A 23397-nucleotide genomic window follows, 5' to 3' on the forward strand; every position below is an offset into this window, starting at 1 on the left:
GAGTTAAAGCCCAGACGGATGCTGCAGAAAGAAGGGCTTCTGCCCGCTTTTTAATTAAAATAGAACTGCTGATGCCAAGAGGCCCTTCCGCCCCTCTCGTGCTGGGCAGAATAGGCCACGTCGTTGATGCGCGGGGGCGGCCTCCAAGGCCAGAGAAGGAGGCGTGTTTACAAGCCTCCTAATGGGCCATTCATGATGACCTGTGGGAAATGGCGCTTACTGTTCTGGGCCCCATGGCCACTAGAGGCTCAAGTCCAGCCAGCCCAGACTCGTTCTTCAAGGGGGTCCCTCAACCCCTGAGCCACAGCGCCTCTCTAGCCCAGGGGCTGACCCGAAGTAGTCAGTGTTTCATCTCTCCTTAAGATGGCGCAGGCAGGTGCCAACGTCCTAGCAAGCTACAGGCTGGCTGCCAGTCTTTGATGGCTACCCTTACATCGGACTGGAGTGGTGGGAGAAGGCACAAGGTTTACATCAAGATATGCACTATTTAACAACCCCCGCAAGAATCCCACACACGTCTGTTGGTCGCAATTACACTGAGAGGATGAGAAGCTGTTGCAGCTGACAGACCAGACCACCTCCCTAAAGCTGGTAGCTGATGGTCGTGTGGACCCTGTCCTTTTCAGTAAGACTGCTCAAGGGCTGGACTCGGACAAAGTCTTGCCTCCAATCTCAGTCAGGAGGGCCTTGAAGGTTCTGAAGAAGCAACTCCTGCAGCACTAACTTCAGAAAATGGAAATTCTTCCCACACTGCACTGTCTCAGGTCCCTTCTCCCCCTCCGGCTCAGCTGTTCTCAAGTCCTAGCCTTATTCGCATTACGAAAACTCCAAGCCAAGAGCTAAGCCCACAGGCTTCTCAGGCCTCTCAAGAGGATGGACTGTTTCCCCTCCCGAGTGCTACAAAAGCAAACTCTATTGAAATTTTGCTCGGGACTATCCTTCAGGAATTAAGGGATTTCAAAAACTCCCAGGCTCAGGAAATTTCTCAGCTGCACAGCAGGCTCACAAAAATGGAAGAAAATTTTGGCAACTTTCCCTTAAGAGTCACTGAAGCTGAAACGCGGATTTCATCCTTAGAGGACTCCCTATCGGCAATACAGAAAGACCTCTTGGTGGCCAACAAAGAGAGAATCCAGCTAGCGGAAAAAATGCAGGACCTTGAAAATTATAATAGGAGGTCGAATCTACGCTTGGTAGGCATACCAGAGGGTTTGGAAGATAAAGACGTAGTTAAGTGGTCTGAGTCCCTTTTGAAAAAAGCCATACCTGAGCTCCAAGGAGATTTAACGATCACAAGAGCGCACAGAGTCCCTGCGCATAAACCAATCAATCTGAAATATCCGCGTACAATTTTGCTTAATTTCTCTGATTTTAGGGTGAAGGAGAAAATTCTAAGCACTGCCTATTCTAAGAAATTATTCAATGCTGACGGCGCAAATAATTTTCGAATTTTTTCAGATATGTCGGCAGCTTCTGCTCATAGACGCAGGGACTTTGTTAAACTGATTGACTCTTTTAAAAACAAGGGAGCCCAGGCTACGATTGTGCAGCAATCAAAACTTAAAGTACTGGCCAAAGGGAAGTTTTTTATTTTTACGAACATATACGAAGCTCAGGCACTCCTTGAAGGTCTAGGTCCATAGCTTACGGCTAATTATTTTTCTATTTAATGGGCGAGTCCACGACAGGGCCAGGAAGCACACAAGGATGCAACGACATGGCATCCAAAAAGAAGAAATCCAAGAGAAGGACGGAAGTGGGACACGGGGGGGTACCGTCCGCTCTAAGGGGGGGTTGGGATGGGAGGGGAGGTGAAGGGGGGTGTTGCAGGGGAAAAATAGAGAGTTCATTTATTGAAGAATCTTCTGTTCTAATTCTAAATTCAACACAGTTTTGGCACGGACAAGGCCTTCTGCCTTATTATCTGGTCTGATAAGTTCCCTTATGGTTTGCTTATTTGCACAAAGAGAGGGTTTGCTGCTACTATGTGATCACATTGATGTTCTGCCTTTTTTGCACAAAAGAGAGGTCTCTGCTGCTATTATATAACTGCACTGTTTATTTGCTCATTTGCACAGAGAGAGGTTTTCTGCTACTTATTTGCAAAATTATTACACAACCGTATTACCCATTGTTTGTATAAAGAGAGGTTGCGCTCTTTTCATTTAACCTCACTGCTAAAGGCTCTGCTGCTATTGTACTACCATTTTGCTTATTTGCACAACCATATTACCCATTTTTTGCATAAAGAGAGGTTGCGCTCTTTTCATATAACTCTACTGCTAAAGGCTCTGCTGCCATTATACAACCACTTTGCTTATTTGCCTATTTGCTCAGTGAGATGTTCCTGTTCTTTAGTTGCATATTTGTACAAAGTGAGGTTTCGCTATTCTCATTATACAACGGTACTCCCTATCTGCCTATTTGCACAAAGAGTTTACTATTGAAAATTTTTTGTATGATTATTTATTGCTGGTTTGTTGATTAATGCTTATTTTTACAGGCTGAAATTTAAAATTCCCTTAGCCATATTTATTTATTTCGGCTGCCTTGTCGCATGTTCCATCCTCCTCCTCTTGAAGAATTAATAATATGGTGAAGTTTATTTCTTTTAATACAAATGGTCTTAAGAATGTTCGAAAAAAAAATGCTATTGAAAGTTGGTTAAAGAATTTAAACCCAGACATCATCTACTTACAAGAGACCCATTATAAAGATCAGGAGGACTCAGATAAAATTCTGAAGAATTGGGCCGGCCATAGGATATCTTCCTCAGCTGGGTTGGCACAGAGAGGAGTATGCATATTAATAGGAAAACATGTAGGTTTCACTCTGGCTGGCACAGCCATAGACCATAGAGGTAGATGGGCAATTGCACATGGGAAATTAAATAATATTGACATAATCCTCGCTACAATATATGCACCAATTTTGGATAACTCTCTGCCAATTTTACAGTTAAAGAACGCCATGACAGGGCTCCCTGGGTTAATATTATGGGGGGGAGACTTTAATTTTCTTCAGATCCCTCAATTGGACTCCTCCAAAAAAGATCGCCGTCAAAATAAACCCCAAACTGCTTTGGCCATTCAATCTTGTAAATTAGATCTTGATATCATGGATCATTGGCGATTCTCCAATCCTCTTAAACGAGAATATTCATGCTACTCAGCAAAATATAACTCTGCATCCAGATTAGATTTTTTTTTAACTTCTCATGACTTAGAGTTATATAACTATTTACATCTGTCCAATGCTTTCTCTGATCATGTGTCAGTTTGCATGGAGGTAAAGTTGGGACTACAAGATATAAGCCCTATTAGAAGATGGTTTTTTAACAATCTTAACCTCCTTGATCCTAAATGGTGTACAGACATTGAAGAATTTATTGAGCAGTTTTTCACACAGAATAGAGGTACTGCCCCATTAAATATGATCTGGGATGCTTTCAAGGCTACACTCCGTGGGTTCATAACATCTAAAGAAATACCAAAGCAGAAGGCAAGAAAGGAGGAGAAAATAAAACTTCAAACCGATCTCACGGAAGCAACTCAAGAACACTACAAGACTAGATCAGCGCACTCAGGGCAAAAGCTTAATGAGGCTAAGGGCAGGATGAGGGATTTTTATTACATCCTGGGTGAAACTAATAGCAATCTCTATGCCCAGAAGATCTATGAGGAGAGCGAATATACAGGCAAGCTTTTGGCCTGGCAAGCCAAAGAAAAGCAGGCTCGCAATAGAATAGATCAATTAATTAATCCCATCACCAAATCATATGCTAAGACTACAGGCTCTATTGGCGAGTTGTTTTTAAAACACTATGAGGGAGTCTATCAAGCAATCGAAGGGGCCTCATCTGATTCCATTGGGGAGTTCTTAGAGCATCTGGCAATACCGAAATTAGACGATGAGGGCAAGAAATGCCTTACAGAGGACTTCTCAATGTCAGAATTAGATGACGTAATCAGCTCTTTTCCTAACGGTAAGGCAAACGGTGATGATGGTTTTCCTATTGAATTTTTTAAAAAATTTAGAGGAACCCTACATAAAGAACTTTTACTTTTATTGAACGACTTACTCCAAGGAGGTCCCCCGCCAGACTCCTTCCATTCAGCTGTGGTGGTTAGCATTTTGAAAAAAGGGAAGGACAAGGAGAATATAAATTCATATAGACCTATAAGTCTCCTAAATACAGATTATAAAATCTTTACAAAACTTTTAGCAAACCGATTGAATAAAATTGTGGGATACCTTGTAGCTATCGATCAGTGCGGTTTTATTGCAGGCAGACATCTCCACTCAAACACAAAGTTTGTTCTGGAAGCACTAGATTTTTTTAAAACTAATCAAGTGAAGGCTCAAATCTGGTTTCTAGACGCAGAGAAGGCCTTCGACCTAGTGTCATGGGACTGCCTTTTTGCTATTTTGCACAGTTTCAATTTCCCGGATGCTTTTATCATACTTTTAAAACAACTATATATGGATTCTAAGGCACAGATTATCATTAACAAATCTAATATTGGGACATGTCTAGTCACTAGAGGCACGCGCCAAGGATGCCCTTTGTCGCCAATTTTATTTGCGCTATTCATTGAACCTTTGGCGATTGCGATTAGGAATATACGCACCGACACAGCCCCAATAGTTGGTATGACTAATATAAAATTATACGCTGATGATATTGCCCTTTTCTTAGATGCCAAACCCTCTAGTCAATTGAAGATTCTAAAAATATTCTCAGATTTCCAGAATCTAGGGGGTTATAAAATTAATGTTAACAAGACAGAAATTATTTTAGTAAACTGCACTGTAGACACTTTAATACCAGAATTTAGGCAAATATATAATCTATCCCCAAAGAGGTATTTAGGAATATTTATATCGGATAATCTGGAAGATCTGTTTTCATTGAACTTCTCACCATTGTTAAAAAAGGTGGGGTCTCTTTTAGATCGTTGGAACTTATTACCCCTATCTTTGATGGGGCGAGCAGCATTAATACGAATGTCGGTCTTACCTCTTTTTAATTTTTTGTTTGATACCGCACCTTGCCCAATTCAGGTCTCTTTTTTTAATAAAGTGGATGCTCTGATTTCTTCTTTTCTTTGGGCTAAAAAATCTCCTAGGCTTGCGCGTGACACTTTATATCTTCCGTTTGCACAAGGAGGGCTGTCCCTTCCAAATATTAGAGAATATTACTTTGCATCTTTTGCACATCATAGTTTTAGGTTTTTTTTCTCAGACACTAACGAAGCAGACAATTTTTTTATGAGGAAGATGCTGTCAGAAATAAAAATAATTGATCCAATTAGAATTATAAAAGATCCAAAGAAAGTTCGCTACAAGTCCCTTCAGTGGATTTTCAAACAGAAAATTCAGTTTTTGAAATTCTACTCCATCCCTAGAATAAGTAATACAACGGATTTGAACAACTTTAACTTTGGAGAAGAGGGAGGTATGGAGAGTAAAATAATAAATCTCTGGAAAGAAAATGGCTTTGTGAAGATTGAAGACTTCCTCATTGGCAATAGGTGGAAGTCATGGGATGAAATCTCCAGACAGGTACATTATTCACATTCCACCTTGAATTGGTCTTTCTGTATGCTCAATCAAAGGCTCAGAGGGTTGGATATAGGAAATCTATACCACAAAGAAACTATCTCGACAGCTATGAATAATAAAATTCCAAAAAAGATGAGCATCTGGATCAAATTATTAAAAGAGGATAAAGGGCAGGAATGTTCCAGTAGGATCATTGAGAGGTGGAAAAAGAGGGAAAACATTGAAATCAACAAGTTTGTATGGGACAAGATAAATAAATTTAATAAAATAATTTTCCGTGGCGCTAATTTTAGACGCATGCAATTTTACAATAAATGGTTGATCTATAGAACTCCCGCTTATCTCCATAGTATCTTTCCCCTAGTTGTTGATAAATGTTTTCGGTGCGAGGAGAAAGGGAACTGGAAACATATTGTCTGGGAATGTCCTAAAATCCAGCCATTCTGGAAGGAAATTGAAAAATACCTCTCCTCTGAGCTTAAAACCATTATAATATTCGATGACTTAGTCCCTGTACTAGGCTGCTCTATGTGCCACACTCCATATGATGAGTCCCTTTTCATAGCTTCTTTAATAGCCAAATCTCTTATTTTACAGTCCTGGAAAACCGATCAAGTACCAACTTTTCAGGCTTGGAAGGCAAAATTATTACGAATCCAGGGCAGGGAAAGAAAATATGCACTGAGATCTGGGGCACTCAAGAAATATGAGAAGTTCTGGAGTGTGTTTGAATCGTAGTCCTTTTTACTGTATTTCCTGACAGCATTTAATTTTAACTATATCTTCTTAGCTAATAGTCTGCTAGAGTGTTTCTCCCTACGCATTTTGCACTTTATATTTGCACATTACACTTTACAATTGAGATTTGAATTGTCGAAATTCGTTGTTGTTTTTTGGCTTTACACTTTGCACTTTATAATCAAGTTTTTGAACTGATGAATTTGTAAAATGCTTTTACACCTATGTGCCTTGTACCGTATTAATCTTTCTACAAATGTGTTCTGTATTGAAGATTTTGTTTTTATGAACTCTCAATAAAAATAATTAAAAAAAAAAAAAAAAAAAAAAAAAAAAGTCTTGCCTCCAATCTTTCTTCCAAAACCTTTCACTCATCCAGACCTGGACCTTTTGTGGTCTTCCCAGAGTGTACCAGCTTCATTTATCGCCAACATGGTCTCTTAGCCTCATCTGTCCGGTTTCTACAAGTCCCATGTGTTCAAACTCCTCTGCAAATATTCACTTATGGGATAGGACAAGGCCCCATATTCAGACCTTATTCGCTACCACTTCTTGGTCCAACACCTTGGGCAGCCTAGCCGGGGTGCTATCTGCTCTGTAATCTTACCTTGTTTGTGTGAGTTTTTATGTTTTGCCAACACTGGCGAGGTGATCATTGTCCATCTGTAAATAAACTCTCCTCACTGTTCACTTGATCTGCTGGTTCTGTTTGGGTGGCTGCTGGGATTATTGCCATAATAATGCTTGGGTTGTATTTGTATTTCCTTGGCAGATCTCCTGCCGCCGGGGGTGTGCAACCTCTTGAACCAGTCCACTGTGTATGCCAACAATGAAGTCTGCCTGTCGGACATTGAGGTCTACGGCTTCGACTATGATTACACGCTGGCCTTGTACTCCAATGCTCTTCACAGCATGATCTTCAACACTGCCCGCGACATCCTGGTGGACCAGTACAAGGTGAGACGTGGGGTTAGAGGTAGGGGGACGTACTTTACACACCGATGAACAACACTGTCCGTGACATACTGGTGGACCAGTACAAGGCGAGTTGTGTGGGTAGATGTAGGGTGACGTACTCTACACACTGATGAACAACACTGCCTGTGACCTACTGGTGGAGCAGTACGAGGTGAGGCGCAGGGGTAGAGGTAGGGTGACGTACTCTACACAATGCTCACAACATCCTGGTGGAGCACTATGGGGCAAGTCGTGGGGATAGAGGTAAGGTGACGTACTCTACACACTGATGAACAACATAGCCGGCGATATACTCGTGGACCAGTACAAGGTGAGTCGTGGGGGTAGAGCTCGGTGATGTACTATACACACTGATGAACAACACTGCATGCAACATCCTGGTGGACCAGTACAAGGTGAGTCATGGGGGAAGAGGTAGGGTGATGTACTCTAAACACTGTTGAACAACAATGCACGCAACATCCTGGTGGAGCAGTATGAGTTGAGTCATGCGGGTAGAGTTAGGGAGACTTACTCCACACTCTGTGATCTACTTGGCTGCACGCAACATCGGTAGAAGGTGAGGCATTGGAGTAGAGGTAGGAGGAAATTCCTCACACCATGATGTACAACATGCCATACGACAATATGGTGGTTCATTCTAAAGAAGCTGCTATTTGGCGGGAAAGGCACAGGCATCATCTTGGTTGTTAACTCCATGAAGTACAACTTGTCGCACATCTTGTGGGTAAGGACATGATTGAGTTAAGTCTAGGCTGTCGCACCCTTCACGCTCGGGCCTATAACAGGGCTTCTGACGTCCTGGTTCATCAGTACAAGACAATAGGCCGACTCCAAGGGTCAGTGACTCAGAAGGGCGTTGCCAGTGGCAATGTCCATCACAACCGCCTGCCTTGCATTTATTGTAGAAGCTGCCCTGCAAACATGCTTTCTGGAGTCTGGGAACAACAGGGTTCTTTTTCCAGGTCTTTCTAAAGCAATGTATTGCTCTCCCTTTAAAATGGCGCTGCCTCATGCAGTAATGAAGTGCAGCCCCTGCCAACAACAACCTGGTAGCTTCTGTACTCCCTGTGGCAGTGCTGTACTTGCAGGTTTCATAACCTGTTTTTCTAGAAGAGAATGCAGGGACTGATCTGTGCTGTTCTGCCTGTTTTCATTTTGGAGAAACTCAGTTTGTGTCGGTAGGAAGCTGCCTTTTTATGTAGTGTGCCACTGTAAGGGCACACCATTCAAAACGTCCATACAAGCCTTATTGGCTAACAGGGGCTTGCTGTAATAATCCCAAGTGCTCTCTTTGTGGTAGTGTGGCCGAGCCTCTTAACAGCTTATCAGTGGAGTGTCAAGCATGTGTTGCACATACACCGTCCATAAATGAGACCCACTCTCGAAGAAAGTCGAGACCAATTTAGAAAAATAAAACAGATTTTTATATAATTTTAGACTGCAATATCATTGATATCAGGTAAGTACTTTTGAAGTTAGGAATTTTACAAAAAAACAGTAAAATAGTCCAATAACGTTTTTGAGATATGAGCCTCGAATGCTGTATTTTGTCCTGTTGGAGGACAGGCATATATAGCAAACCAGTACTTTCAGTTGGTGTACAGGGATACCCTTTTGGACTTAGGTGCTGGAAAGGGAGGGTGGGGGCAAGGTTTAAAGTACGACCAGGCTGTGGGGCTCCGGTGCAGAGGGGCTTGGCTGGCTGCCACTTGTGTTTTAGGCTCTCATGGTTGTTGTCTGGTTTGCAGAGGAGGAGAAAACCGGAAAGCTGGGCCACTCTAGTCGTAGATCTGGTGGCCTTGAAGTCCCTTGATGAGCAGGTCGGTCTTCCTCCGTGATGGTGCCCTGACTGTTCGCAAACAAGCCTTGGTTGATGCAGGTACTCTGGTACCCAGGGTATTGGTGCAGGGAGGCTCCTGGAGGGTCTAGCGTCTCGAAACTCGATGGAGAGACAGGGCTGACATAGATCAGCTAAGGCCTCCTCCTGACTTGCTTTTTCCTCGATGGGCCCGATTGCCAACAACACAGTGTACCCGACAGATGCGGTCGGTGCCTGCAGATGTGGGGAGATGGTGACTCCACCCCAAGGGAGATGCTAGCTCGTTGACAAAGTGCTGGACACTCCTTCAAGTTTTGTGGAGGATGCAGCTTTTGGAAGAGTTTGGTCTATGGCTGGTTGCTGATACCGCGACAATTGCAGAGTTTGGCTCCAATTTTGGAGCATGTCCTCCGTTCTTGTGATGACTACTCTTTTGTCCTTCTGTTCCCAGGTAGAAAAATCAGCCGGTTTGGTGTTGAGGGGACCCCTAAATACTGAATTTAGGTGAGAGTAGGGTAGTTGCTAGTGGACAACTTACCCGTGGGGTGTCTACACTCCCTATATTCCTGCGAGGAGTAGGCATAATCCTCACCCAGAGTTCCTAGTTATACCAAAACGGTGAAACCCTTCTTCCACCTCCCCTTCAGGTGGCCCACCTTAGGGGTGTGCCCAGCCTGCAAGTTTGGCCTGCTTTTCAACGAGCTGATTTCCCGCCTGCTATGGTGCCAAATGGGCCCCAGGTCTGAGTGAAGCCGGGGGCGCATATCAAAGGCGGCATGTGCTTTGAAGCTTCCGGACTCAATATGCTAAATCACTAGCCATCCTGCTGAAGGAGTTGTGAAAACCTTCCACCTGAGTAGGTATTGTTGCTGACCTCTGAGAGGCTGGGCGTTCACCAAAAGGGGGTCAGAAACTTGTCTGTGGTGGCAGGCTGGACAATAAAAGTCAGCCAACACACTAGAGGCTTAGTCGGTTTTCAGGTCGCACCTCTAAGGTGCCCTCTGTGTGCATGTCACAATAGATTTGATAATGGCATCAGTATGGATTTGAGATGAGGTGTTTGATATCAAACACCATTATTTTCAATGAAGCCTTATAGCTGGGTAAATCTTAATGACCAGTGCCTAGTACATGCTTTTAGAGGGCTTCTTGAGCTCTTTCAATGCTTACAAATGGACCTAGTGTAACTGCAACAAATGATGGACGGAATGCTGAATGATTCTGACATTCTCCCCCAGTCAAGAGACCTGGGTTGAATCCATCATTCTTTTGCCCACTACTCCACCCCAGTTTGGACCCAGGCATTAAAGGGACATGTCTGCTCATGCAAAGGTGATACCAAAGGGGATGATGGACGGAGCGTTTGAGCTAATCACACCCCCCCCCCGTCAACTGATCTGGGTTTAATCCATCATCATTCTTTAGCTCACTCCACCACCCCAGTTCAGGGCTGGACTGTTCCCATGAGGCACAGGGTCAGACTGATTTGCATATGGCCATGTCTGAACTGGGGTGGTGGAGTGAGCTAAAGAATGATGATGGATTAAACCCAGATCAGTTGACTGGGGGTGAGTGTTTGATTTGCTCTAACGCTCCGTCCATCATCCCCTTTGGTATTGCTCATGCAAAGGTGGCCTCAGATGTAATATAATGCACCCTGCCTTAGGGTTGCAAGGCCTGGTATGCAGTGTACTTGGGCATTGCACACTGGGAGTGTGCAATGTTGTGTTTTCAGAAGGTCTTGCACCATTTCATGCATTCTGCAATGGCAGTCTGCATGCAGCTTTGGTGGAGGTCCCTGTTGGTCGCTCAATACATGCTGCAGCCGATTGGACCCTTTTAAGCACCCATTCCCTGAGTACCATAAGTACCATTGACGAGGGACTTACAAGGGTGGGAAAGTCCGTGCCAATTGGAGTACAGTTGAACATGTTGCAGTTTTTAGGGAAAAAGCACTGGCACTGAGGCCTGTTTAGCAGGGACCAAGTGCACATCCAGTGAAGAACATCTGCACCAGTGGGCAAAAAGTTGGGGTGACCATGTCAAAAAAGGGCCCCTTTTTCTACAGTTTGTGTCCTTCTAAAGAATCAATGAAGAGACTATTGACCGATGCAGCCGAAAGCCGCACAAGGAAGAATGTCTTCCAAAAAACGTTAAGAGGAATTCCACAACACTACAAAATGTGTTTATTCACTGGTAACCTATGGAGGAAGTCCAACTAGGATGGAACAGGAAAGTAGAGACGCAGCAGCTTCATTTTGAACAGTCAAACTGTGATCGATAAAGATGAGATCGAGATAGCTGCCTGCATTGCCATCCTTTTCCCTTCAACTTGGAGACCAGGAAGAATTTTCCTGAAGGCTCTTCAAAAGGGAATAACCTGTACCTGTGATCTTGTGGGACATGCGGGCAGGAAGTAAGATCAACGCTGATGGTAACACCAACATTGTTTTGTCCTAGTAGCAGAGACTGGAGTGGGCCATGAACAAGCGACTACCAAACAGCTCCTCCACAGTTCAATAACCTACCAGGAAGGAGACCATTTTACCAAATGTCAGGAGCCGCCGTACATCATGTTGAATCATTCTTTCACACCCTTTTTGCTCATATTCAACATCTGTGCAATCCCTGTCCCGTGATATTGAACAGAAGAACCTGTGATTTGGATGTAGGTCAATTGTGTCTGCTTGTAAGACCAGACCTATCTTGGAGGGAAGCGGAAGTCCCAAGACACCTGAAACCGCTATGCTCCTGGAGGATGGTGCTTTGTCTTCATGGTGTCTAAACTGAGGTTCTCGCGCTCCGCTCCTGGGAGGTTCAGATTATCTTCTAGAGTGCCGAGTCCCTGTATTGGGGAACGTGGTCCATTGTAGAGTGAAGAGCTGAGTTGTAGCCTCCAGCTCCATCCTATCGCTGACCCTGGAGATCCACGCAGGGGTGAAAGGCACCAACTCTCCAACAGCCGAGGTCCGTTTGTTCTTTTTTCCGTGTTTCTCCTAACCTCTGGAGATGCTAGTGACGAGTTTCGGGATTTCACTGATGGTTAGAACATGTTTGTGGGAAGGATTTCTCTGTGTGAGATTCATTGATCGCCACTGCTGGGTTCCTTGGTTGAAAACCCTTTTCAGACTGCTCTTAGCCAGGTATAGGAGCCCATTGCAGCCGAAGGTCAGTAAATGAGCTCTGATTTTAAAGTCCCTTCAGTTACCCTCTGCACCTCAGTATCTTGCGGTGGCCGTCTTGAGGATGTTGGCCTTCCTCCTCCACATCAAGTGGTACATGAAGTTTCATGCCTATATAATATTTGCTGTTGTCGTAAAGGCACGGAGTCCAAGATGTACCATCAAGGCCTTTGACGCGGGATGGCAGACAACTGACACTCCGCTTGGACATCTGCAGGACCGGAGCCAGGGGCCATGAAGCAAGACCATGCAGCTAGTCTGCCATTCCTGCAGAGGGCGTTAATGCAGAAGGGGGTTTTCAGTCTCATTAGTGCAAATCTCCTCTGAGCCGGATGGGGCGGTAGTGAGCTGGCCACGCCTTGTCCCTCAAAGGAAAGCTACCTTCTCCCTCGGTTTTCAAATCAGTCTTGAACTAGGCGACTATGAAAATATTTAAGTAAACAGGTGTTGTTTTTTCTGCCAGAACCCTTGTTTTTGTCCCGTTCTTATCAGTGTGTGTGCGAAACACAATTTCTGGCCACTTTCTTTCCGATAAGTGCTTACTGGAGTAATCTGCTGTCTGGTTGCACTATTGTTACAGGTAAATGACTTTTGCTTTGTTTTTTAACCTTGCTGCTCGTGCAGGCTGGGTGCATTCGTCTGAGGGTGAAATAGCTGTAATCCTGCCCTATATTGTAGAGTTTCCTGTTCTGGACTTTAAGGTAGTTAGGATTCTTGATGCCACCTGTTCGTTTTCTAATATCTGGTTGAGGCGACCTTGAATGAACACTTTTTTTTCTATAGGTAGGTGTTGTCAGTCTTTCATGGACTCTTTCATTCTTTATTTTGGCACGTCAAACGTGGCTATCTATGTAAGACATCGCATGAGCCTTGCATCCTCCTTTCCTGGGCTTTAAGGAGTTTTACAAGGGAATGGGGAATATTCCACATGTGTTTTTGCACACACTACTAACTGTTTCTGATTGAAACCCCTGCTTAATTTATATAGCACTGCTGTATTTCAACAGCATGGAAAAATACTTCTGTGATCTGCAACTGAACGCTTGATTTTCTTTTGCTTTGTTTTCCTAGTATCCGGAGGGGCTCCGCAAATATGACTACCTCCCGAACTTTGCCATCCGGGGCCTGCACTATGACATCCATAAGGTGAGTCCTTCTTCCGCCGGCTCTGGAGCCTGCTATCCTGTATAAGCCAAGCCCAGAGAGTGGACATTGGTTCTAAAGTCTGCCCAGCCCTGCAGAAGGTTGTATAGATACAATGGGGGAACCCAGTGTCCCTCAGAACCTGGGTAAGTATATAGGTAAAGCTACAGTGGTTCTGTCGGGGAGAAAACAATTACTTTACAAATGACAATGAATCTTGTTACCAATATTTTATATGACTCACTGCTTGACCAATATGCCAGAGAGTAAAAAGTAAGTGGGCAAAATCACAGCACGCAATAAGGTGAATATAATGGAACACAACGGTACAACAAAAAACTCCAAATTTGTTTGCAAAAATGATTATTATTATTATTAAATATTTTTTTTGTTTTTCACAAAACCTATTGAAAATACATTTTTCAAGGGCTGTCAAGGTGAGGCATAATTGTAAAGTGACAAGTGTTTCAAAGTGACAATGGGTGCCCAGTGCTGATGGTGCAGTGCATATATACAAGAGTAAAGCTATGTACAAGTTGAAGAATGGTCAGAACAACAACAAAGCCAATATCTCTGGTTATGGCGGGACTGCTCATTAGTGTGCACCAAGAGATTTGTTAAGACTGAGCCATGTATTATCGTCGACGTTTCGACCCTGATAATGCGTTATTATGGTGTCAAAGTGGGTCTTCTTCAGGACAAAGGACAGCCCAGCAAGTGGGAAGTATCCCTAGGCGTCCCTCGCTGAGTCGAGGCTGCCAGAAAGATCTGCACTTGTCAGGAAGTCTCAGGTAAGTGGAATCTCTGAGATGAGGTAAAATGAAAAACTCTCCTTGAAATAACACAGCAAAGTTGTGCCCCATGTTGAGTAGGAAATGAGTCAGGAAAACGGAAGATAATAAAGTCCGTGGATGTGAAGGCTGCTGAATGAGAAGCCTTCACATCCGCGGACTTTATGCCTGGATTTACTTCAGATTATCTTCTGTTTTCCTGACTCATTTCCTACTCAACATAGGGCACAACTTTGCTGTCGCCTAGGGATACTTCCTTTATATTCACCTTGTTGCATGCTGTGATTTAGCCCACTTTTACTTTTTACTCTCTGGCATATTGCTCAAGCAGTGAGTCATATAAAATATTAGTAACAAGATTCATTGTCATTTGTTCAGTAATTGTTTTCTCCCCGACAGACCCACTGTAGCTTTACCTACAGCCCTGCAGAAGGGGCTGGTGGTGTTTGGGTGTGAGGGAGGTAGGTCACCTATGCTGGGGTCTGGCCTGTGGGTTGGAGTCTTGCTCTCTGCTAGGCGGAGTCTAGAACTGGCAGCGCACTGCCTGGACGACGTTCAGTAAAGGGAGGTGGGCATTCTTGGTGATGCGTAGTAAAAAACAAAACCCCAGAGATCAAAATCTGGCCCCCAAATGCCCACCGGAACACCATTGTTGCAGGGGCTCAACCTACCATCAAGATGTGAACAGGAACTGTTGTTATCCTCTGCCTTATTTCGGTTCGGCTCAGCCATGAGGAAGACTTGTTGACCGTTGTAAAATGCAAGCTGTGGTTCATGCCATGCTTTCCGTTCTCATGTAGTGGTCCTGCTGAATACATGAATACACGCCTCCACCCCTTGGATGGGCCTAATCTGATTCCATTTTCTAGAACTAGCTCTGGTTTAAATTTTGTAGAAAATGCTGCACGGTTGCTTACTGCTGCCTAACTGGGTACTTGTCTCTACCAGGGTTTGCTGATGAAGATTGATGCCTTCCACTACATCCAGTTGGGCACGGTTTACCGGTGAGTGTGCCCATTGGCATAGTCCTTTCTTCTTGGTTTTTTTCACGCCTGTATGTCGGCTGTGCCTTACTGCATCACATGGACCGTGTGCAGCTTGTAGGTCCCTTTCCTGTTTCCCCATCACTTGGCGTGCAGGACACAATGATGACTATCTTCATGATGTCCTTCTAGAACCAGTCTGGTGCGACAGGTGTCCAGCCAGTCTGGTGCGACAGGTGTCCAGCCAGTCTGGTGCGACAGGCGTCCAGCCAGTCTGGTGCGACAGGCTGGTGATCCTCAGGCCAGAACTCTTTAAGAACGAGTAGAGTCTCTAAGGCGATGTCGCCCTCTGGGCACATAGACATCCGTGATCCAGTTGAGCTGGAAGAGGGTGGGCTGTATGGGCTTTGTCCATGATTTCACGGTAGCATGACACTTTGCAAGATGGACTTCTGGAAAGGCTGCTTTCCTTAGGCAGGCTGGTGGTTCCCACACAACATATAGATGCGCTTTGGACTCCTGCGGCGCACTGCTCTGTCCAGAAGACTGAGGGTGGGTGTTCAAACCAGATAAATATGTCTGATGTTGGGTTGATGAAGACTGCCCTGGAAATGCAGCACACTTAATCTGTCAGCCCTTCTAAGAAAAATGGATGGTGCATTTTGCAGCTTTTTTTTTTCCTTTTTGAATGTGGTGTGTTCCCACCTGAACTGTTGTGCTCCTAATAACCTCTGCCTCCTCTTCCTCCTGTCCTCTTTCCCTCCGTTCCCTCTCCCTCCCAATCACCAGGGGCCTGAAGCCGGTCCCAGATGAGGAGGTGATGGATCTGTACCAGGGAACACACCACATACCCCTGCACCAGGTCAGCGGCTTCTACGGCAAGGTAAGCGAGCAAATGCACTGTCTGCTTTTTCTGGGCACAGCTGGAGTGGGCGCTTGTGGTGACGAACCAACCTGTAGGCTTGCCTGGGAAGTTTTCAGAGCTCAAGCGATTATCTATTAAGTTTCCATGCCCTGCAAACAAGTGTGAGGTGTGTGTTTCTGGCTTGTTTTATTTCTGTATTTGCCTTCTTGTGGCTGCTCGGGCTTTCTTTGAACAGTGTGAAGTCCTTTGCAGGTGTTTCAGTGGTGCCTCGTATTACTTGCCCATATATATCGGAATATTGGTTTCCCTAAACAGCGGTGTGTGGCATCTGCGCTCTGGTGTACTACAAGCTTCCTACATTCGGGTGGCTGACTTCTTTTCTGAAGCCGCTTCACGCTGCTGCTTCCTTGCTTGAAAAATAATAATCTCCCCTTTTCCGGCGATTGTTGGTTGTGTGGCTGAAATTTCACTTGTCTGAAGAGTGAAGGTATGACTGCCTCGTGTTGGTTGCATGAATTTTACCCTGAAGTTTTAGTTAATCACCTTTGAAACGTGTATTGCTGTTGTGGAGCAAGGTGTCCAATAAGACTACGGCTCTTAGCTCCTCCACTAAAAGTATAAAACGGCTGCAGGCAACCCGTAAGCTATTCTGTGGCTGTCTCCTGTGGTTGTGATCAGACACGACTGTTGGAATCTCCTGTGGTTAAAACTGTTGTCCGATGAAGCTTTTTAACCAGTGCTAGGGTGTTCTGACGTTTGCTAAAACACTGCACAACTGCTTGCGGTTGGTTGGAGTTTGCCCCGCTCACGCCTGCTCTCCCTTGTGTCTTCCAGGGTCCAGCGGTGAAGCAGTTCATGGATATCTTCTCCCTGCCTGAGATGACTCTCCTGGCCATAGCCAATGACTTCTTCGTGAACAACCAGATCGATTACGATCCCATCCACCTGCACAAGGACGTGTCGGTGAGCGCCAGAGTCCTGCTTATACTGTGCTGAGGGTTGTGGTAAAACTGCAGCTTCCTAATGAAGTTGAATCTAACCGGGTGATGTGGGAATATTGCTGGATAGTCTTCAACCATGATCTTAGTTCGGGGGTCATGGGCTGCTTCACAGACCCCAGCCTTAGCCTACCCTAAGCCCCTGCATTGTATGTACACTGACCGTTCGCACTGCAGGGCCTGTGAAGGTTTGAGCAGAGGCATGGTTCTGCAAGCAAAGACCTCCATGCTTGGACCACAGTAGTGCAGAAGTTGGTTCTCTCTGGAAACTCTGGTTCTTGGAAAGATGCCAAATACATTTCATTCGTCAGATGTGTAGAAATGAATGTTTGTTTCATTTGGGCTCTCTTGGTAGCGCGGCTGGTCTTCCCAAAGAGTAGGTTGAGCGGTTGTGCCAGTAACCGGTGCCATGTATTGATCTGTTGTTTCCAAATGATGGTCTTAGATCGGCTGCTTTTTTTCTTAAACCAATGCTGGCTCGTTGAAGTATGCCGCACACCAAATTATGAACGTGCGGAAGACTCATTTGTTGGCATCAAAAGTTCATTTTAAAAAATGAGCTTAATTAGAAGGAACATGTTAGTTAGTATTCGAGTATACCCATATTCCATCCCAGGGTATCCCCCAGCACTACTAAACCAGCAAATGCCACCTAAAAGAGCTGGAACCGTTCAATCTGTGTCCCACTCTAGAACATACTCGATACTAAAAAATGCGTCCGGTCCTGATGTATGTAACAACTCGTCCTCAAATGTGGCCTCTGTTGACGTTTCACATCAAGGCTGGAGTTGGCTACCAGCTATTTTATCAACTAAAAGATCAGAATGACCACAAGGTTCAGAGTCTATTGGTCAAACACTAGAATCTCTGGGAAATATAAGCCCTCTAACATCACCATCAGCAACGGAGCACAACCCGCAAGCAGACTCCACCTTTTTAATTTGCTCCTGGAACATCAGTGGTCTTCAACAGAAAATTATGAACTTTGACACCCACTATTTCATTTGTAAGCATGCAGTAATAGCTCTGCAGGAAACTTGGGCCTCTCAAGGCTGCCCTGTTATCGGCTATATTAACCTATGGAAACCAACACAGAGGGATAGCCGGTATGATCATTCAAAAGGTGGTTTGTCACTATATATAACAATTAATCTAAAAGGCCCAATAACACAACTAAAATTGGATGAAGACTGGTTGCTTGGGGCTAAAATCAACTCATGGCGTGAACAACGTTCACTCATTTTCCTAAACGTGTATATTAATCCAAACACCCGCACAAAAAAAGCACATCTGGTACGACTAACGGAAATTATGAGTGACTTAGCCACGGAGTACCCTGACTCAGACTGCATTGTCACTGGGGATTTTAATACCAATCTATTCCAGTGGCAGCTAACAGAAACTGAGGGGCCCTTTCTATTTCCCTTGAACGAGGCAGAGCCACAAACCAAACCGGCAAATCAAGCCTACTGCAGTCTGGGACACCTCTGTGCGATGCGTTTCTATAGTGCAGGTTACCTGGTTATTAATGGAAGGTCGGTGGGTGATACCCCCCCTAATTGGACTTGGACAAATGGAAAGAAACGATCCTATTTGGATTATTCCATTTGCAATTCAGCTTTGCTTCAATGTCTGGTCAGTTTTAGTATACACCCACGAACTGAAAGTGATCATCGGCCTCAGGTCATAGCTTTCGAAACAAAACCAGCGAAGCATAAATCTGCACCCTTAACCAGCAGGGGAATATACTCCGAAAACCTAAAGCGCCTGAGATGGAGGGAAGACATCAGCCCAAAGATCTTACATGTAAGCATGGAGTTCATAAGAGGTGGAATGGATCAGGATGCCTCCCCGATAGCGACATGGTCTATGCTCTGCTCACATTTGATTGACCTTTTCTCAAAAAATCAGTACTCCCCAAAGAGATCCCTTCCACGCCAGTTTGCACTCTCACAACAGTCGAAGGCACTTAAGAAAGCCAGAAACAATGCCTTACGACTACTGGCAAAAATGCCAGGGAACAGCGAATGCTTAAAACAGTATCAGGCAGCCCAAAAATCACTCAGGCTGGCGATCACTAAGGACAAACGGATACATGACAATCAATCAATCATTCGCATTTATAAAGCGCGCTACTCACCCATAAAGGGTCTCAAGGCCAGGTCTTGAGCTGCCTTCTGAAGGAGAGGTGTTCAGGTATGGCGCGCAGGTGGCTGGGCAGAGAGTTCCAGGTCTTCGCTGCCAGGAAAGAGAAGGATCTTCCTCCGGCGGTGGCTTTGCGGATGCGGGGTACGGCTGCCAGGGCCTGTCCGGCGGATCGTAGAGTGCGCGGAGGAGTGTAGAAGGAGACGCGGTTGTTGATGAGTTTGGGTCCGAGGTTGTGAAGGGCTTTGTGTGCGTGGGGGAGGAGTCGGAAGGTGATCCTCTTGTTGACGGGGAGCCAATGGAGTTTTTTCAGGTGTCCTGAGATGTGGTGGTGGCGAGGGATGTCCAGGATGAGTCTTGCGGCAGCGTTCTGGATCCGTTGGAGTTTCCTCAGCAGCTTGGTGGTGATGCCCGCATACAAGGTGTTCCCGTAGTCCAAGCGATTGGTGACGAGGGCGTGGGTGACGGTCTTTCTGGTGTCGGTGGGGATCCAGCGGAAGATCTTGCGGAGCATAAGGAGGGTGTTGAAGCATGCTGAGGTCACCGAGTTCACCTGTCTGGTCATGGTGAGGGATGAGTCCAGGATGAAGCCGGGGTTGCGTGCGTGGTCGGTGGGTTGGGGAGTGCTGCCTAGGGCGGGGGGCCACCAGGAGTCGTCTCATGCGGTGGGGGTGGGGCCGAGGATGAGGACCTCCGTCTTGTCGGCGTTCAGTTTCAGGCGGCTGTCTGTCATCCATTTCGCCACTTCCTTCATTCCTTCATGAAGTCTGGTCCTAGCTGAGGTGGGGTTGTTTGTAGAGAGGTGTGGCTCACTGGTTAGAGGCGGCAGACCCGTAAGCAGAGAATTGGCCAGGGACCAGGGTTCAATTCCCGACGCGGCAGGGTTGTGGACCAGGGTCAAAACGGACTCGATAATTCTCGCCTCGGTACCTACTCTAACCAGGAACACACTCGGCAACTCTGGGCATTAAGCTTGCCTCATCTCTACAACGGCCCCCCACAGACGCTGGGGATGCCTGGTTTCACCTTGGAGATACCCAGAAAGGGACCATCTCACAGGGATAGCCAGGACGGGTTCCCCAGCAGTCTATAGCGCCGGGACACCTCCTCGTGAGGTAGCTGTTCGCGCTTTACAAATATCAGTATTATTATTATTATTATTATAAGATGAGCTGGGTGTCGTCGGCGTATGATATAAGGTCCAGTCCGTGTTTGCGTGCGATGTTCGCCAGGGGGGGTCATGTAGATGTTGAAGAGAGTGGGGCTGAGGGAGGATCCTTGAGGTATGCCGCAGATGATCTCCGTGGCTGTGGATCTGAAGGGGGGCAGGCGGACTCTCTGAGTCCTTCCGGAGAGGAAGGAGATGATCCATTCGAGGGCCTTGCCTCTGATGCTGGCGTTGCTGAGGCGTCGTATCAGGGTGCGGTGGCAGACCGCGTCGAAGGCTGCGGAGAGGTCCAGGAGTATGAGGGCCACGGTCTCACCCTTGTCGGTCAGGGCTCTGATGTCGTCCGTGGCTGCGATGAGGGCGGTTTCGGTGCTGTGGTTGGTCCTGAAACCGAACTGTGTGGGGTCGAGGGAGTCGTTGGTTTCCAGGGCGTTGGAGAGTTGAGTGTTGACAATTTTCTCAATCACTTTGGCGGGGAACGGCAGGAGAGAGATGGGCCGGAAGTTTTTGAGTTCGGTGGGGTCTGCTGTGGGTTCAATTCTGGTGTAAATTAGTGTGCGAGAGTAAGAGCCGAAACTCACGAAAATTCAGGGCCCTAATCAATCAGTTCAACTCGAGCCCATTGAGCTTTGGATCTTCCAACATTCAAGAATCTGATTGGGTTGCCTTCCTTACCGATCATCTTAGCTCCCCAGAATGTTTAGGTGCTATAGGAGGCAGCCCCGCTAGAGTGAAAGCAACTGATTATAATAAGCAGAGCAACTTGATAGAGCACTTAGACACCGACAATGAGGATCTTCAGATGTCACAAGAAAGGGTTACTACTGCTGTGTCAAGAGCAAGATCAGATGGAGCCCCGGGCCCAAACGGCCTGCCACAGAACCTGTTTAAATCTGACGTGGCATTCTGGTCAGGTCCATTGACAAATCTTTTTAACTTTGCTCTGAGAAATACAACAATCCCAGATTCATGGCGGGGTGCAATAATCCAACCCATTTATAAATCAGGTTCCCGTGCCTCTCCCAATAACTATAGACTTATCGCACTGCTGGATATTGAGGCGAAGCATTACGCAGGTCTCCTGTTGGAGGAGCTGAGGCTATGGGTAAAGGACCATAAATTGATACCAATTAATCAAACAGGTTTTATTGCTAACTCTGGGACGTCGACCAATTTACTAGCACTGTCAACCATCGTCGACAAAGCACTCTCCACATCTAGAACTGTGTTTTGTTGTTTTGTCGACTTCAAAGCAGCGTTTGACAGGGTTCCGAGGGCTGCTTTATGGGCAAAGCTGAGGAAATGGGGGATCCCCGATAAACTCTTGGAGGAAATTATACAACTTCACTCCAGAACTTGGGTCAGGGTTAGGCTGGGGTCCGGCACGCATCTCTCCCGGAAAATCTTGACGTCAAGAGGCGTGAAGCAGGGATGTGTGCTGGCCCCCATGTTCTTTAATCTGTTTATAGCGGATCTGTCATCTACATTGGACGGAATTAACAGCCAACCCCCAAAGGTAGGAGGTTCGGCCTTAAGCAATCTTTTATATGCCGACGACCTAGTCCTCTTTAGCCTCACCAGGGTCGGCCTTCAAAGGCTCCTCGACAAATTGTACATCTACACAACCATGAACCAACTAGAGGTAAATCTAAAGAAAACTCAAGTCGTCCCATTTGGTCGGAAACGGCTTACTACAGGAGGATGGTCATACAATAACATAAGCCTTGTTGTAGGACATTCGTATAAGTACCTATGTGTCCAATTGGACTCTAGGGGTAATCTTATTAAACACCGTAATGAGATTGCAGTTAAAGCAATGACCCTTGTGGTTTCATTAGCAAAGCTCTCGAAAAACATCTCTGGCCCAACTCTCCTACCACTCTTAGAAGTTTTGAGAGCAAAAATTGGCCCCACTCTATCATACGGTATAGAGCTATTTAGGGGCAAGCTGAATACTGCCCTAAATCAACATACGACCAAAATCTACAAAAAGGTACTCCATTTGCCAAACTCTGTATCCCCCACCCAGGTAAGACTAGAGCTGGGGATACTGAATTACGATGTTTCTAATATGGGCACATGTTTAAATTTCTGTTATAAATTGAGGCAAGCAAACCCAGGCACATTAGAATCCTTAGTCTGGCTGGAAATCACCCAAAAAAAACCCGGAGGCACGTTTGGTTGTCTTTTTAAAGACTATATCCATCAAATGTTGGTGAGTGAGCTATGGGCCCTCAACCCTAGTGGGGCAGCATTTAAATCTGGTATCAAAAAATGTGTGAGATTGAGTTCTCTAATAAGGGATCAAGCACTTTTCACCAAACGCAGTCATGCTTGGGCCCTTGTAAATTCATATAGATGTGTAGCCCCTGCAACTTATTTGTCTTGTACATACTCATTATATTTAAAACGCACTTTTACGACAATTAGAATGGGTGACTGGCATTTCCTGCAAGATCTGCCCCCCCTGGCGACGCGTGACAGAAAATACAATCTGCAGAGGGTGTGGCAAGACAGCTGAAACTCTGTTACACGTGGCTTGTCTCTGCCCAGCTTTCAACCTCCAACGTAGGTGTAAACTCAAAGCTGAGTGGAATAGGCTGGGTGTTCGGACTTGTAGGCAAGCCATCATCGCGACCTACTGCTTTGTTTTTAATACGTATGCTGTATTTTTATAATTAGTGCGTCAAAAACGTCTGAACAGTTTTTTAAACGCATGTTATTAAGTCTTGAATCATTGATCAAAGATGCGGAAAACTTCTACTTCACATATGGTTATTGAGCTCCTGCTCGTCTTCTCTTCTTCTTTCTGCATTTTAAAATAGTTGTTTTCTTTTTTCTTTTAATATCGATTTTGTAATCTCTTTTAAAGATATCTGTGTTATATCTAAATAAAGATTATTATTATGTTAGTTTACATTAATGTAAACCAGAAATATTAAGGTCTTAGCTGGTAAAAGGTGCTCATTTTAGTGTTTCAGCCCCTTGTCCTGCTTCTTGGGAGAAGGCCCCGCCCCAT

The 23397-nt window shown here is 45.5% G+C and overlaps 1 protein-coding gene across 1 annotated transcript in view; it reads left to right on the forward strand.

Moving 5' to 3' along the window:
- The window catches only part of NT5DC2 (5'-nucleotidase domain containing 2), a 237027-nt gene that overhangs the window by 56177 nt on the left and 157453 nt on the right, over nt 1-23397 (forward strand). The window contains exons 2-6 of the mRNA XM_085629752.1: nt 7076-7260; nt 13357-13431; nt 15168-15223; nt 15992-16085; nt 16902-17030. Of these exons, the coding sequence (XP_085485878.1) occupies nt 7076-7260; nt 13357-13431; nt 15168-15223; nt 15992-16085; nt 16902-17030 (539 nt within the window). The remainder of the gene's footprint in view (nt 1-7075; nt 7261-13356; nt 13432-15167; nt 15224-15991; nt 16086-16901; nt 17031-23397) is intronic.

Source organism: Triturus cristatus, chromosome 10 (assembly GCF_964204655.1).
Source record: "Triturus cristatus chromosome 10, aTriCri1.1, whole genome shotgun sequence".
Lineage (NCBI taxonomy): Eukaryota > Metazoa > Chordata > Amphibia > Caudata > Salamandridae > Triturus > Triturus cristatus.